General features: G+C 32.8%; 1 protein-coding gene across 1 annotated transcript in view; it reads left to right on the plus strand.

Annotated features, from left to right (window-relative positions):
* ZBTB41 (zinc finger and BTB domain containing 41) overlaps nucleotides 1-8,305 on the plus strand; it is a 28,261-nt gene extending 19,956 nt beyond the window's left edge. Inside the window, exons 8-11 of the mRNA XM_004685483.2 lie at nucleotides 650-756; nucleotides 1,998-2,103; nucleotides 3,686-3,774; nucleotides 7,484-8,305. Coding sequence (XP_004685540.1) covers nucleotides 650-756; nucleotides 1,998-2,103; nucleotides 3,686-3,774; nucleotides 7,484-8,139 — 958 coding nt within the window. The 3' untranslated portion in view covers nucleotides 8,140-8,305. The remainder of the gene's footprint in view (nucleotides 1-649; nucleotides 757-1,997; nucleotides 2,104-3,685; nucleotides 3,775-7,483) is intronic.
* The last annotated feature ends 9,293 nt before the right edge of the window (nucleotides 8,306-17,598 follow it).

Consider the following 17,598-nt stretch of genomic DNA (forward strand, 5'->3'; position numbering starts at 1 on the left):
ATATACACACACACACATGTACATAGAGGATTGCAGGGATAAAAATAATTAAAGGAATTTAATAATTTAAGCCTTTTATGATATTTTGGGGTAGCTATAAAATGATCAACATTTTGTTTGGCTAGTGTGAAGAAAATAAACTGTAATGTCAGAAAATTGATTATAAAATTTATAAAATTTTCAGCTTTTAATTTTTAAGAGGCATCACTTATCCATAACAGGATTAATGTTTAATTTTTTCCTTTATCACATGTTCTCATTATATGCTTAGATCACTTATACATTTACCCCATTTAATTCCAATTTTTCTGTATGCACTCCCATTTTCACTACCTCTGAGATTTCACCAGTTAAGATAGATAATGACCCTTGACATTTGGGAGATTCAGTGAAATAATTTAGAAATTTAAGAGTCAGGAAGCAATGTCGTCCAGAAGTAGTGTGAGCAAGTGCAGTTGTTGAAGTGCTTTTTAGAAAAGGTGTATGGGAACTCTGGAGTTGACAGAAAGAGTGGAAAAGTCTCTGAACATCATGGAAATGGTACATATAAAATATGCGAGTAGTTGAGTAGACAAGCCAATTTTCACTATTTAATCACGTTTTTCCTCCTGTGTCACCAGTTTCAATGGTCTTCAATTTTTTTTTATAGACTTCACTTACGAGTACATCATGATGATAAAAGATATGAATGTGATGAATGTGGGAAAACATTTATTCGTCATGACCACCTTACAAAACACAAAAAGATACATTCAGGTAAGTTGTGTTTTTTAATGTTGTTTTCAAAATTATTTTTGAAAGCTTTTAAAAAGGATCTACTATATCATGTTTATATTGGTTATAATTTTAATAAATTTGTGTATGTTGGCCTCTGACCCCTCTGTAATGCTGGCTCTAAAGGCCTTTAAAAGGATGTAAAAAGTACATCATTTTATGACATGTTTTTGCGCACTGTGATGTTAACTGTGTGTCCTTTATTGTGATGAATTATACTTCAAAGTTTGTTTTAGTCAAGTTCTTAAAAGTTGCATTTTATATGTTCTGTGGCTATGTATAGTAATTGTTCTTGGCATTTCCCTCAAGGCCAAAAGCATTTTGTTTTTGAAAGAAGTCAGCAAAATTCACACATTGAAGAGAAATGATTATAATTAGGTACTAAAGTTTACATAATCATGACTTCTTTAAACTCTCCCTTTTAAGAGAGTACTTTAATAAGCTTGATCAATTTCAGATCTTTATACTATGTAAGTTTTATATCCTGGGGATTTCTTTCATATTTTTCTCTCAGATTGATGTTAAGGAAATGCTAAGAAGGTAAACTATGTGTGCACAATGATGGGAAAGAGCCTTCTTTATGAGCTTTATTATTATGATTATCAGCATAATTTAACTGTAAAGTATGAAATATATAGTATTTGTTTTTTAAATAATCTCAATGAAGCAGATTGAATTGTTATCTGAAGAGGTCACAAAAAGTTTGATGGCTTTTTCATTGAAATTGTGTATTTTAACTTAAAGGAAGAGAATTCTAAATTCTTATTCTGGAGGTCATATTGCACACTGGTATTGAGTTTATGATTTTTAAAGATCAGACTTTGTAAACAAATATTCAGGTCCTTTTTTATAACCATTTAAGATAGCTTCACCTTGATTCTATATTATGTTCATGTGAAGTGTTTGATATGCAAACTTAGATATCCCTAAAAGTTTCCTGAGGTATGAAGTAATTTCATTTATCTTGCTACCTTAAAATTTAAGATTGAAGTCTATAAAGAAGGCTATTGATTCTCCAAGTGGGGAGAAAGTTCATATTCATGAAAGTAAACAGATTTAATGTAGAAAAAATATTTGAGTAAGGAATATAACGTGAATACCCCAGAATGATTACTTTACTGGCCTTAAATATATCCCACCTTGTTATCTTACAGTTTGGTAGTTTGTTTCTGAGAGATTAAAGATCTGAAATGTATTTGATATTCAATGTTTGGGTCTTTAAGGTGAAAAGGCTCATCAGTGTGAAGAATGTGGAAAATGTTTTGGCCGTAGGGATCATCTCACCGTTCATTACAAAAGTGTACACCTTGGAGAAAAAGTATGGCAAAAGTAAGTAAAAAAGCAAAGTTCCTCATTACTACATTAGATAAGTGTAAATTAGAGGAAAGTTATAGTTTGTCATATTATCTTATTGGAGATAGGTTAATCAGCTTTATTTCTGTAGTTTCTATGGCATCTGAAGAGTGAAAGGAGTTGAGTGAAGCATATTTATATGTATATGTATATGGTATCATATACACATATGGCCTGATTTTATCTTTATCCCTTTGAGATAACTTAAGTGTTTTGAGCATTTTTCTTTTCAAAACATCACTTTATTGATAGTATAGGCCATGATTTTACTTCAAGCACTGTGATTATTTTGGGGCAGATAATTTTTTGATGTGAAGGGCCAGATTGTGGGCCTTACCACAGGTTTCCAGGCTTTACCACTAGGTGGCAGTATCATTTGTTTACCCTAATTCCATTGAAAACTGAAAATTTCTTCAGGCATTGCCAAGGTGGAGAGTATTGCAAAATTATCTATGGTTGAATACCACTTTCTTCTTTCTCTTTGTGCCCATATGACCCTACGAGTATCTATTTATGTTTACCATGGGTATGAAAGTCAGACCATCGATACTGCTTATAAGTCTTTTACTAACTATATCACTGAAAGTTTTAATTCACTAAATCACATTGATCTTTTTAAATGTCTGTTTCATCTAGCTGTCTTATAGAACACGTTTTCTTTAATTATATTTCTGTGTATGCATTAGATATGAATTGTTTACATTGTCAAAAATAGACTTCCCGGTAATTACTACTTAAATGCTGATCACTATATGAATATCTTAATTTTTATGTTGAATTTTAGGTTTAGAATTGTTTAATTCACAAGCATACTGTTAGGCACTACACTATATTGCTTGTTGATTTGACTTTTGAGTAGTTATAGCTTTTATGTCTATAATAAAAATAAAGCCCTGGTATAATTGTAATGTAAATTGAGATGTAAATTCTAATTTACATTTATTTGTAATGAGCAGAACCAGTGATGGTAGTGCACTTTTTGTCAAATGCACAATTTGAGATTGCTGCATTTTCTTTAATTCAGCCTCAGCAGCTTTTTTAAAAATTTTGACTGAGGTATGATTTACATATATCAGAATTCTCTCCTTTTCATGTTTAGATCTGCAGTTTTTGACAAATGCATACAATCTTGTAACCATTACCATAGTCAAAACTACTAGTTCCACCAAGCCAATGATTTCTATCATACTGCTTTTTAGTTAACCTCTTTCCATCTTTAGGCCATCATTAATCTGTTCCCTTTGGTTTTTAATAGTGGATAATAATAATAAATAAAATTTTCAGGGATGTTTAAAGTTTGAAATTAAGTGATTAATAGTTGAAATTCTTTGGACCTTTTTTTATAAATTTTTTTGTTGAATATAACCTAAAAGAGGAAGAACAGAGGTAAGAGTGATACTTATAAAAGTGTTTCTGTGTGCCTTTCTAGCTCTGTGCTTTACTAATGTGAGAGTTTTATACTTACATATATATTAATTAATATATTACAGTTGTAAATTATTTTCACTATATTATGTATTAAAATTATATTGAAAAGCTCAAACCTTTTACTTTTTAGGTATAAAGCAACATTTCATCAATGTGATGTTTGTAAGAAAATTTTCAAAGGCAAATCAAGTCTAGAAATGCATTTCCGTACACATTCAGGTAAAACTGAGTAGTAGTACATATATTTTTTTGGTTTAATTATTCAGAAGTAAAGTCTTGTGGTTTAAACTTACTTCCCTTGGTCAAATTTTTTTTCCCTCAATAATTTTACTCATTATACTAATGATATAATTATATGAGTATAATTATACTCATTATACTAATGTCATCAATGAATAATATTCTGGTCTTCCATTTTCTACAATATAAGCTTCAATTTTTTAGAATATCATCATGTAAAATTCAGGAAAAATACTTCCTTAAAGGATTTACTGAACTTTCAGCTCTCAGTTTCCCCTTTCCTCATAGTTTATGGTTACTCTGTGGTTATGTAACTCTCTGAATATATTTCCATTATTTTATTCTCTTTTGAAACTGATTCAAATATGATCTTGTTGTGTTGCTGACCAAGTTACCACATTGTACACTTATTCTTTTCACATAACTCATTGTGGTGGATAATAGTTATAATAGCCTGGTTTTTTGTTTTTTGTTTTTTCCACTGGTTTAAAATTGTCATTTTCTTAGTCTTTTTGCTCTGTAGTAATGCTATCATAATTTTAAATGAAGACTGTGTTGGTTTCTCTCCTGTATATTGTCAGAGTCCTCCATTTCTCATTTTACTTACAATATCAGTTAATTTTGAAAGCTTGCTTTACTTTGAAAAAAGCAAAATATGAATGCTTTGTTTTATATTCAGTTTTGATTTTGTCATGGTACTGTTTTGGAAGATAAAAATAATTGATTTCATAAATATCAGAATGGAAGATAACTGGATTTGGACAATTTCAGCAGCAGTAAAGAATTTGTTACTGATAAAATGCTGCTGTTTAAAAACAAAATTATACCTACCTCCAAATGAAAAAAGTCTTCATTTGGGGCTATATCCATCAAGTGTAAAATGAAGAAATAATATTAATAATATTTTCCCATAGATTAAAGCAGTAAACCTAACAAGCTCTAAGATTTAAAGGGATGGTGAACTTACAGAAAGTCAATTTGAGGCCATTGATAATTTAATAATTGTAAACCTACAAGATATATTCTAGAGGAGAAACTGAGCAATGACTGCTTTATAATTGTATTATAATTATGAAGCACTGATTTATAGTAATTTGCTGATAACCAGTGGCAATGTGGGAGTTTCATGTCTAGGTCTCTGATCATTACTTGGAATCAGAGGCAAGTCTCTGTCACTGAAAATGAGAAACGAGAATACCTTATTCTGTTATATAATAAGACAAAGATGGCAGTTATGAAATGAGAGGGAGAAATTATCTTGTTAGGTTCAGCAAACTTTTTAGTAAAAGACTAGGTAGTAAATATTTAAAGCTTATAGCCTAGATTGTCAATAATACAACTATTCAAAGTTCTTTTGTTATGTTTATATCACAGTACACAACGTACAGACAAACTGCTTTGAATGTGGCTGCATTCAAATAAAACCCAGATTTATAGTTCCAGAAAATTCACTTTATATCTGTGCACTAAGAGTTGTATTTTGAGTTCTTCATAATAGCCACTGGTGACTAGAATGTAGCCACTGACTAGAATGTAAGCTTAATAATTTACTTTCTAGAGAATGACCAAGGTGTTATTTTTCTCTTCTCAGGGAAGCAAAATTGATTAGTCAAAAAGGGAGTTGCTAAATATATAGAGTGAAATTAGGTAGAAATTTTATGAAATAGTGTATTGAGGAAATGGCAAAGATGTTATGTGCCCTTTTTATCCTTACAATAGTACCTCTCTCGTAAAGTTGTGTCCCATATTTTTTTTCCTCTACTCAAGGATACGTCTGAGTAGATCATTGCCTGGTTCAGAACCCAAAAATTCTATGTATTTGGACCTCCCTGGTGGTACAAGGGGTTAAAAGCACAGCACTATGAAACTATCTACAGCCAGGGATGGCATAGCAGACCTCTCCTATCTCGCCTACTACTCCTCTCAACAGTGTATTTCAGTTGATCTGCCTATTCTGTTCTCCACTCTGTTTCTGGTGAACCCTCTTACCACCCCTCACCCACCCTGCTTCTCTGGCCTGTACCCCAGTTCTTACATGAATGAATAAATAAATCTTTAAAAAAGTAATCTGTATTAATAAGTATTCCTAGAATGAATGAATTTGATGTTTTCCTGTAATGACATTAATCTCATGATAGAGAAATTAATTGAAAGTAGATTATAGGATTTCCTTTTACAAATGGCTTATTCTCAGCCATTATGTGTTTTACTCTATAATCCTGAAAGAAGTGGTTACACTATTCTTTAGTATTAGTCTCATTGAAACAAAATACATTCTTTTAAAATGCATAAACCCAATAACAAATTCAGACTTGATTTTAAATTGAAAAAAAAAAAATTTTTGATGATGAATTTTTCTTTTTTTATGATTCATTTATTTGTGCATACAAGAACCAGGGTTACAGGCCAGAGGTACAGGAGTTGAAAGGATTCACCAGAAACAGAGCGGGAAGCAGAACATGGAAGTTAACTGAAATGCACTATTGAGGGAGTGGCAGGCAGGACAGGAGAGGTCTATTATGTCATGTGGTTTAGTTCCATGGCCGGAATTGAACTCATGTTTCAGTGGCTAGGATAGCTTCATCGTGCTGAGACTTAACCCCTTCACCACCAAGGAGGCCCTGATGATGAATTTTTAAAGCTGGCTTTAGTTAATATAACACAATATAGCAAAACTTAATGAGTAGCTCAATGAATTTTTTTATAAATGGATAAATTCATTCATGTAACCATCACTCATGAGGATATAAGACATTACCAGAACCTCAGAAGCATTCTCCCTGGCCTCTTCCAGTTAGATAACCTTTTTGTGGAGACGATTGTTATTTTAGCATATCAATAATATTTATTATACCTGTCTGAACTTCATTTAAATTGGGTTGTACAAATAAATACTTTTTTCAGGGGTGCGGGGAAGTTTGGCTTTAATTTGTTTCTTTTCATTTTCATATGACTATGAAATAAGTGATTATTTATACATTATACTTTGACACTTGGTTTTCTGTTTACTTAAATCTGTTATGAATAAAGATTCTCTGGACATGTATTAAAGTCATTTCTATTATGATTATGCCTGTTCTTAGGACTGCTGGCTCATTAGATATGTAGTCTTAAGCTGAACTTTAGGTTTTGAAAAATAGTAGAGACTCTTGAAGGTGAGTTCTTTCTCAGATACACTTAATTTTGTTTGCATAGGCAGATAAAATATGAGATGACATTGATTTACTACTGGTCTGTTTCTAGTCTATTTTTCTCTCGGCTTGTTATCATTGTAGAGACTCAGTTGAAACTATGAGGAGCTTTGCCAGTTTCTCTATTCTGGTGACATTTTCTTTAATTCAGGCTCAGCAGCTTTTTTAAAATTTTTGACTGAGGTATGATTCACCAATTCTGTGAGGTGGGTGCTATCATTCTTTATGACAGGTGGGGAAACTATGCCTAGAAGTTAGAAGTGAGCTTGCTCAAAGTTCAGACAGTAAGTGGTGTAGTTTCATTTCAAACCAAGACCTTTTTGTTGGTTGAGCAAATTCTCTTTACCAGCTTACTATACTGATTCTGTTTTGTGATAGCATTTAATATTACTACTTTTATTAAATTCTTGAAAGTGTGCATATAGACAGTTTGCTATTTAAATTTGTCTTCACAACTAGATTGTATTTTATACCTAATTTCATTTTTATTCATACAGGTGAAAAACCATACAAGTGTCAAATTTGCAATCAGTCTTTTAGAATTAAGAAAACTTTAACAAAACACCTGGTTATTCATTCTGATGCCCGACCTTTCAACTGTCAGCACTGTAATGCAACATTTAAGCGGAAGGACAAGCTGAAATATCATATTGATCATGTTCATGGCATAAAGTCTCCCGATGATCCTCTTAATACTTCTGAGGAAAAACTTGTATCTTTGCCAGTAGAGTACTCCTCTGATGATAAAATCTTTCAAACAGAAACAAAACAATACATGGACCAACCCAAAGTTTATCAGTCAGAAGCCAAGACTATGTTACAGAATGTATCTGCAGAAGTATGTGTTCCTGTAACATTGGTTCCAGTTCAGATGCCTGACACTCAGAATGATCTGGTGCGTCACACTACCACGCTTCCACCATCTTCTCATGAGATCTTGTCACCACAGCCACAGTCAACTGATTATCCACGAGCAACTGATTTAGCTTTTCTGGAAAAATACACTCTTACTCCTCAACCTGCAAACATAGTTCATCCAGTCCGACCAGAACAAATGCTAGATCCTAGAGAACAGTCTTATCTTGGAACATTATTGGGCCTTGATAACACTACTACTGTACAAAATATTTCTAATAACGAGCATCATTCATGAGTAAATCTAAACATTCCACAAACTTACTTTGATGGTTATGTGCTAACAGTAGCCTAGAGCTGATGACTTTTAAATTAGTAGGGCTGCTATTTTCTCTAGTTTCTCAAGACCTCAGAACCATTTCAAATCAAGAAAAAAATGTATCAGTTTACCAAGATACATGTTTAGAAACATTTTTCAGGCATAAATATTATTTGAAGTGAACATTTTTTTGTGTGACTTTTAAAGATTAGAACTAATTTTTACTGATTTTTCAGACTTCATGATTATTAGCTAATACATTATGTGGTTTTGTTTTTGTTTTGTTTTTTTTTTTATTACAAGTGGAGATTTTTATTCTTTAGTCTCATTTCTTCCTTGCCCATCTCACAAACAAGTTTAAAGACGATGTAGCCTTTAAGAAGGAATAGAAGACTATTGGTAATTGCAACTACTCTGATACTAGTTTAGAGTCACTATTATTGCTTCCAGATTTTTAAAATTGAAATTAGGAATTTGTATTTATAGGAGAAAGTCTTGGATATTTCTGTGGTGTTTATTCATCTGACCATAATTCCAGGGTGTCATTCTTTGGACTTTTGAAAAAAAGCTTACTGATACAAAATTAGCTTGTGAAATGAAATGTCAAGTTGAGATAGTTACCCAAGTGACTGTTTTTTGCCCATGTTTCATTTATGAATAAGAAATGAAAAAATAGATCTTAGGCATTGACAAATTGAAAATATGTTAAAGTAAAATATACCCATTTTTACTAGCCATCTTTCAAAGTTCACCTTTTGTATTTTTTCATTCACTGTAGAACCATCGACAGTATTTCATGGCATCTGTCTTCATCTCACTAATGAGGCACAGTTATAATGATTAATGAAATTTTAGTAACAAGCTACTTTTGTTCTCAGTTACCTTGGCTAAGTGAAACTCTGGGAAACAGAACCTAGATTTTTCATGTAATTGTTAGAAACAGTGCCAAACATGATAAAACTCTCGTCTAATTAAACTTAATGCTGTTTACTTTAATCAAAGGGAACCACTATTTATATACAGATTTACATGTAATCTAGATCTTTATTTTTGCTTTTCACATACACCAAATGTCTGTAATTACACTTGATTTTTATTTTTGTATGGGATAAAAGTTGAGGACTTGGTGAAAGAAACTAGCAGTAACAGCAAAACCTCACTGAGTAAAATCAATTGAGGATAAAATCAGTCAAAATTATAAAATACTTTTGAAGATGTGCACTTTCCATATTTCCAAGTCAATTTAAACTTAAACTAGGATAATATTTCCTAGTAGAGCTGCTTGAAGGATTAGAATAGGCAGGGTTGCTTTATTATTAGCATGACATTTGTATGTAAACTACTGGAAAAAAATAGCAGTTTTTAAGAGTTTTCTCTTTCAGTTTTGTTTACACTCCTAATTGCTTTAAGCACTTTTTTGTGTGTAAACTGTTAAGTCTGGCCCAATCTTTGTGGAAAAAGGTCACAAATAAAATAATGAACTTTTAGTGAATAAAATTTAACCCCATAATGAAAAAACTTGTTTGCTGAAGCACTTATGAAATGAAGGTACTTTAAGGAATATTGACCATACTAATGAAACTAAAGGAAAAGAAAGAAATATTGAGAATTGAGGCAGTTAACCAAAGTAACTCATATAAATAATAAAACCTCATTGGCCTCATTTATCAAGGTTTGGTTGTAATTATCCTAGGGACAGTAGATATAATTAATGTATTTAAAGCATTCTTACTTACTTTTGTGTGGAAATGTTATATCTGGGGTACTGATATGAAAGAACTTGACTACATGTGGTACTATTAGTCAAATTGACCTTTTTAAAAATACATCTTTATAATCTTTATCATAAAGACTTGCAAGATTTTAATTAAAAAAATCCTTCTGGACTGAAACAAAGACATACTTAAAAATGTACCCTGCCTTACAGATAAGCCAACATAGAAAAAGTTGGACTTAAAAAAAAGGCCAATGGTAAGTATGTGTGTGGTATACAATGTTTGGTAGCAGAATATTGGTGCGTTTTCACTTTGAAAAGAATACTATGCTTTTTGAAGGTATTTAGGGTTCTTTTAATAATAATCTAATGCTTTAAATATATTTTTTGATTGTAGGAATTGGTTTACAGTATAGAACTTTCCTGACTACATTGCGTATATAAAGTGGAATATTGTGTTTAGTTATTATTAGCAAACTTAATAGCGGTTTACTGTTTTGTCAGTTCTTTTACATTTTCTCATGTAAACCTCATAGTCAGTTTTGAAGTAGAATAAACATACTCTGTTTCCATTTTAGAGATAAAGAACCTGAAATTGATAAAAAGAACTCGATAAGCTCATCGTTAATTGACAGGTACAAGTAGGGGAAGAAAGCTAGCATTAATGAATGCTTACTGTGTGCTAGGCACTACATGTCTCGTATATCTCAGTCTAGAAGGCAGGTAGGGCAATTCTTACAAAGAAATAGTCTCAGAGCAAACAGAAAAACTGCTGCCTCTTATTTCCGATTATAAATGATTGTTAAATTGTGAAACCTCATGGATTTGGGCAAACTGAATGTATATAAGGTTTTTAAGTTGGCAAAAAAAAAAAAACTAAGTGAGGCCTATACTTTTCAGTTACCCTTTTGCAATATTTGACTTATTTTGGGTAAATTTTTCTATAACTAAAATCCATGAATTCTGTAACTAAAATTTTTGAATTTTGTAACTAAGTTCAACCTCATTCAGAATTTTTTATTTTATAAGCATAATTTATTGTTTAAATTAATTTTAACTGATAGCAGTTAGCACTTAATATGTAAATTGAATAATTTATCAAGTGTACAAATTTGTTAGTGTAAATTGGTTTTTACTTAAATGCACCAAAGATTTTTAGTATGTATTGAAAAAAAATTTTAAGAATTTAAATTCTTTGTTGTTTGAATAAATATCTGTCCAAAGAAGCACAGTTGAAGTCCTAGGATTATGAATTTTTTAAAAAATCATTAGTTTGAATACTAAGATTAAGTGTTTGTGTTTATATGTGTAAAAATAAGAACAGAAAAAACACTCTGGGAATAGTCATACTGACAAACCAACTACAAGTAAGAATATTCAGTTTTCTTTAGTTTAATTAACTGAAAGTTATCTTTTAAGTTGATACTATTACATGCTAAATAATATGCTTATTTTTTACACTACACTATTAAAATAATTTTGCCTTAGATTTTTTTTTAAGACAATTTATGTAGGATAAGAAACCTAATCTTTTACAGACTGAAATGTCATTTTAGGATAGGTTTGTTCTTATCAATAAGATTTAACCAACAACTGTAAAGTTATTGAACTTTGCATCCATTTATTGCTGGGAGAAGTGGAGTAGCAAAAATAAGGTTTTAAATTGGTGCTTTATAAAGTGACGTCCATTTAAATGATGGTAGGTCATGAAAAAAGGTACATTAATAATTTTCTGTCAACCTTCAAAATCTCAAAACATCTTTACAGAGTGACTATAAAATGTTAGTTAAGGGCTAATATGTAGTTAAGTACCATTCATTACTTTTCACTCTATAGTTGCAAATGAATTTAAAAACAATCTGGTATATTAGTTTGAGTTTGCTTTCTATGAGATCATTCTGATATGTTATTGATGAAAAGTCAGATTTGAAGTAGTAACTTTGACAGTGTCCTTTTATACCCAGTCTTTTCTGGATTGAATGCTTTGTGCCTTTTCAGTGTGTTGTAGTTGCTTAGTATTGATCCTGCTGCCTAGATTGTACTTGTTAGTAAATAATTTTGTTGTTATGACTTTTATGTTTGTGTTACCTGCCGGTCAGGAACACGTTTTTGGATGTGATATGTTTATGTAGGGAAATTGGCACTAAGTACTAGTATGAACATTTGTTTATTTAATCTTGATTGTGGCCTTTATACTTACTATAGAAGCCACTCTGGGCCTGTCTCTAGATAATTATTAGAGGAATCTGACAAAAAAAGAAAAAAATGAGTGGTCTGTCTGCCTCTCTTTCTCCGTCCATCCACCCTTTCAAAAAAACACATAATCGCACAGCTCTACAATGAAAGCCTTCTTATTTTACTTTGCTTAAAACTGAACAAGAGGTGATGCTTTGAGATGAGTTTTTCATTAGGAGCAGCAACACCCCAACTAACTTACAACTTGAGTTGATGAACTCAGGAAAACATCAGACTTGAAAAGTCATATTTGATTATTTCTAAGAGTCAGTGCCAAATTTGAAATGTGTACTTTAATAAGGAGCAAGTAGCATTTTTAAAACTTTAAATAGTAAATGTAAATGTTATTTGCTATTGAGAGTGAATAATGGGTAATGTGAGCATAATTTTCTAAACAATTTTTTAGCAGCTATAGACAATTCTTCCCTTTTTGCACATTTCTCTTAGTAAAGTCTATGATGTGTTTTTTTTTGGGGGGGGGCTCACCCACTTTCCCTAAGATTATTTCTACTAAAAGATACTTTTATGCTAGCTTATTGGCATGCTTTCTGCTCTTCCTGTGTGGAAGTAGCATTTAAAGTAGAAGTAATAGGATTAGGTTGTGTGGAAGATGAGAGAAGCACTATTTTAGTAGAAAGAGTGCCTATGCTGTGTTTACACATGTTTCAACTTGCTGAGTATGGATGTTAAAGTCTTAACTATTAAGAACTCCCAAACATTTTAAATTTGGCCTCTACAGCCATTTACATAATGAAGTTAAGAAGTATTCAGAGGATAGAGGTTATACAAGGATGAACAGACCGCTTTTTTTTTTTTTAACTCAAATTCTTAGGTAAAGAATTTCAGTAGTCCTTGTTACTATTCGAGATTCTAAAATATTTCTTGAATGAAGAGCATGTATGCATCTCAATGTTATTTTACCTCTTTGCTTTATATTCCTGCTTGTGGTCATTTGGACAGTGTACTGTGGTGTAATTACAAAATTTTGATTCCAACAATCAGACTCTTACCCCTATAGATAAACTGCATTACAGTTGGTGATTAGGGCTGCCACAAAAATGAGTATTAAGGTGAGCATTTAACTGCTCCATGTTGTATAGTAAATGTTCGGATTAAGGGGTTTTATGATGTACATTGAAGTGGAAATGCTTTTGAACTTCATTTTCAGCCTCAAATCATAGGTTTTGTTTTTAATCATTAAGGACACTTTTAAAAGCAATTACAAAGAAATATCTAAAATATCAAAATTTGTTATTTTGTCAACTGTAAAGTATCTTGTGAGTTTTATAGATATTTTGGCTGTCTTGTGTTTCTTAAGTACAAATGTCTATTAAAAAATTCAGTTCTCTGTGAAAATAGGAAGTGTATTGTATATTGAACTAGTTCTTTGTGTTATTTTGATATTTAAAATAAATATAAAGTCTTTTGGTCCTAATAAAGCTTACCTAGGTTTTATTGAACACATTTTCAGTGTGAGAATGCTTGCCTCCTTAAAAATTGAATGCAGAGACCATGAACAAATCAAAAGGCTAGTATCTCGACATTTTTTGTTACTTGTTTCTCATAAAATAGATATTTGAAATACTTTATATATTAAATGCATACCATTAAATTAATGGCTTTTAAGTGGCTAATTAAGTTTAAATACTAATAACTATTATGATTGATAGTCAGTGCTGAAGCCTGAAGTGTAGCAGAGTCTCATTAATGAGTTACTGCACGCAATAGGAACAGCCATTCTTCCTTGACCTTAAAACCATACCTCTGATCATGTGGGAGGCTATTGCTAATGTAAGACAAACTATGGTATAGGACCTTGACCCAACCTTACAGTTTCCTCCATCTAGCACCTTAACTAAGCCTACTGTAAGCAGTCCTACATGTTACATGTTAGGAGGACAGTAAATTCTATAGAGACGAGCCCATTCTGCCAGTTAAGTCCTGCAATTAGAGACAATATCTAGGATACATACTATTGCTGCATAGTCAATTATATTAAACTAATGACTAACAAAATATAGTTGTTACCTCACATTTTTTGTAGGTCATGAGTCTAGGATTGGCTGAGCTAGGTGGTTCTGACTTAGAATTTTTCATGCGGTTGAAGGCAAACTGTTAATTAGGGCTGCATTCTCCACAAGTGGTACAACTGCATATAAGCTTGACCTTGGTTCCTCCACACCTGGCCTTTACAGGGCTGCCTAGTGATACACAGATGGCTCCACCAAGGAGGAAGGGGAGAAGTGAGAACATACCCAGGATTGAAATTGCAGTCGTATTATAGCCTAATCATGAAAATGATAGAGCATCACCTCTGCTATTGAGAGTCACTAAGTCTGCACCAAGGGGAACAAATAAAACTTCCCCTCTTGAAGAGAGGAGCAGTGAAGAATTTTTTGACATGTTTTGAAAACCATCACAGATTTATTGGTTTTAGATACAGCATTTAATAAGTCAATGGACATTGGGGACATACATATATATCAATCCTTACTCAGAAAATACATCTAGTCCAAGAGAAGAGTGCCACCTTTTCCACGATAGGAAGAGTTTAATGTAACCAACTGGCCTCAGGTAGTTGGTTGGTTCTTCTGAGGAACAGTCATAAGAGGGATTTAACATTATCCTCTGTTAGTAGGTAGGGCACAAAGTCATGGCATATCAGCTTTGCTAAGGAGACTGTATCTAAGCTTATGCATCACATACTCTCCTGCTGCCATGTTCACTTTGCAAATGGTTCTCTAATCAAGGAGTAGAGTTTCTGAGGGAAGAAGCTAAAATACATAAAATAGGTTGTTTTGTTTACCTGATTTTAACATTTCTTCTTTGCCACGGATATCTCTAATGTACATTTATACAGGGTACACATTTGTAAAGTTCCCATTTTTATCTTTTAGTTTCCTGAACTACTTGTTACCAATTTTCCATGTTGATTTTTCCAAATCTTATACCTGCTGTCTGTTTTGGTAGCCATTGCTCATGAGTCAGCATAGATCTTTGCCTTAGGTCGTGTCTTCTTCCATGTGAATACTTTCCCTGAAAGTATTTCTTGCTATTCTAGAGATGAGGCTACAGTGTAGCTTTAACTTTGTCTAGTCTACCCTATATAGTGTGAAATGGTTATAAAGAAATCCCCAATTTTTCCAAAGTGATCAAGAGAGGCACAACAAATGCTTACGAATTGTGCTATAGAATAGTCAAATCTCGGGCTCAATATCCATCTCCTTTAATACAACCCATTGGGTAGAAAAGCATCTACCCTGGAGCCTTCATATTATCCCCATGAGATTTGGGAAACAAGGGGAATCAATGTGAAGAACATACTGATATCTTAACCACTGCTTTTCCCATAATTAATAGCACCTCTTATTTACCAGGAATATCATTCTGCCAGCATTCCTGAAGATGGCCGACTAACTTGTAAGCTTACAAGTGGGCTCAACCCTCAAGCCCTATATTTCTTGGCAGTTATTTCTTGCTTATAAGATTTAATGAGCAAATGTCATCAGTACAGTGGGCTATTGTGATATTTTAAGAACTAATAATCTGACCCAGGTCACTTTGGACAGTTTAACAGCATAAGCTGGAGACCTTACATATAGTAAGGTAGGGCAGTAATGCCTTGCTCCAGTTTTTTTCATACTGGCTCAGTGGGGACAAAATAGAAAACTACATATATTAGGTTAGTAGCTGTAAACCAAGCCAGCAAAGTTGTATTAATTGTATATAAAAATAGTACAACTGAAACTGCATTGGTACTTGGCATAATCAACTATTTGGCCTGATTTATTGTCATTTCATTAGCCAGGAGCTATCTGGATTTTGCCCTAACCAAATAAACAGGTATATAAATGAATGAATGAGTGAATGAATGAATATAATCACTATTCCCATGTCTTTCAGTAGTCTCAAATTAGAGAGATGAGGAAGAGGGCATTTTCAGGGTCTTCCACTTGGCCTTTTCCACCAGAAATTTCACCTGATTGATGTTTTATCATCAACTTAGATGTATCAGTGTAATCAAGGAAATAAATGCTTTTTGGGAATCATGATCCTTGTTCACAACCAAGGGACAATTCCAAAGTGTATTCCAATAGAATTAGATCACAGGAGGCTTTAAAGTTTCAAGCAATGTGGTCTAACTAAGCTTAGGTCTTTTTTTTTTTTTTTTTTTTTTGATGTTCTGGAACTGTTCAAAATGAGTCTTAAGACAAACAATCAGAGTGAGGGACTTTTTATAACTACCAGCCTGTGGTGTTCCTGGTTCTTTACTATTCATCAATAAGGAAAGAAGAGATGTTGCTATTCTATCCTAGATATTGATAAGGAGAAATTAGTGAGTAGGTGGTCTTTCATAGTTACTGGTAGGGGATTGGACCAGGATCCTGAGATAACCTGCTCCCTTTACTCCCTATTGCATCTAGAAGTCTCAGCACCACTATTAGAGGGGAGATGGAGTCTGTTTGACTCAAGATGCTTTCCACAATTCTAAGTCCCTGATTTTACTGGGTCTAACATCATCATAATACACTATACACAATGTCTTGTAACTCTTCTGTTATATAAGCTGTGTCCTCCACAGCACATCTTTCTCACATCTCTCACTAGGTTTCCTTGGGGGCAGTGGGAGGGGAAAAAGGAAACTGGGGGTGATCTGAGCCAGTGAATTATTGTGGAGGGTGTATGCTGAGAATTCATATAGCCTTATGATACCCTCATCCAGGTGTAGTTCTCAAAGACCAAGGAACCTCGCAAAATGAAATGAGTGGAGAGACTGCCTATACTAGCAAGGGAGGTTTATGGAAATACAGAGGATTTTAAGCCAGCCTTTTAAATTTTGCCCAGATACATCACTGAATATAATTTAAATATCTCGTCTTCCATTTTTTTTCTTTCTAACTTTTTCGATGTATTTTGTGTATGTATTGCCACATCCAGATATTTTTCACTTCCCTGCATTCACTAGGGACAGGATGGTATAGTAGATAAGAGCAAGAATATAGTCAAAATGCCTGTGTACCAATCTTGGCTTTAACCACTCCAAGCTGGTATGTATGCAGTGTGTGCCATGTATTCCTCACCTGTAAAATACAAATAATGGTACTTATCTCACAGGGTTGAAGTGAAAGTTGAGCTAAAAATGTAAATGGCTTCCAACAATCCCCGTCATATAGTAATAACTAAACTAGAACTATTGCTAAAAGATACAACTGAAATCAAAACCAAGAAGTCATTTGTCAAGTCATTGCCTGTCAAAACCATCACTTATTGAGTATTGAGGATCTCAAGCTTCATGGGTACCTAGGTTTGCTTCAAATACTTAAAGGTAAGAGGCAGTATGTACATTTTCTGAGCCCCTGTTATGGTCAGTCACTGAAAGCTGTATGCTACACAAACACTTTTTTTTTTTATTACAAAGTTTATTTTTACATCATTTTGCACATTTTTTTTTCCATCTCAATTGTAATCCCCACGGGTTTCCCATCACC

This window comes from Condylura cristata, unplaced genomic scaffold (assembly GCF_000260355.1).
Source record: "Condylura cristata isolate star-nosed mole 26May11 unplaced genomic scaffold, ConCri1.0 scaffold00018, whole genome shotgun sequence".
NCBI classification, from domain to species: Eukaryota; Metazoa; Chordata; class Mammalia; order Eulipotyphla; family Talpidae; genus Condylura; species Condylura cristata.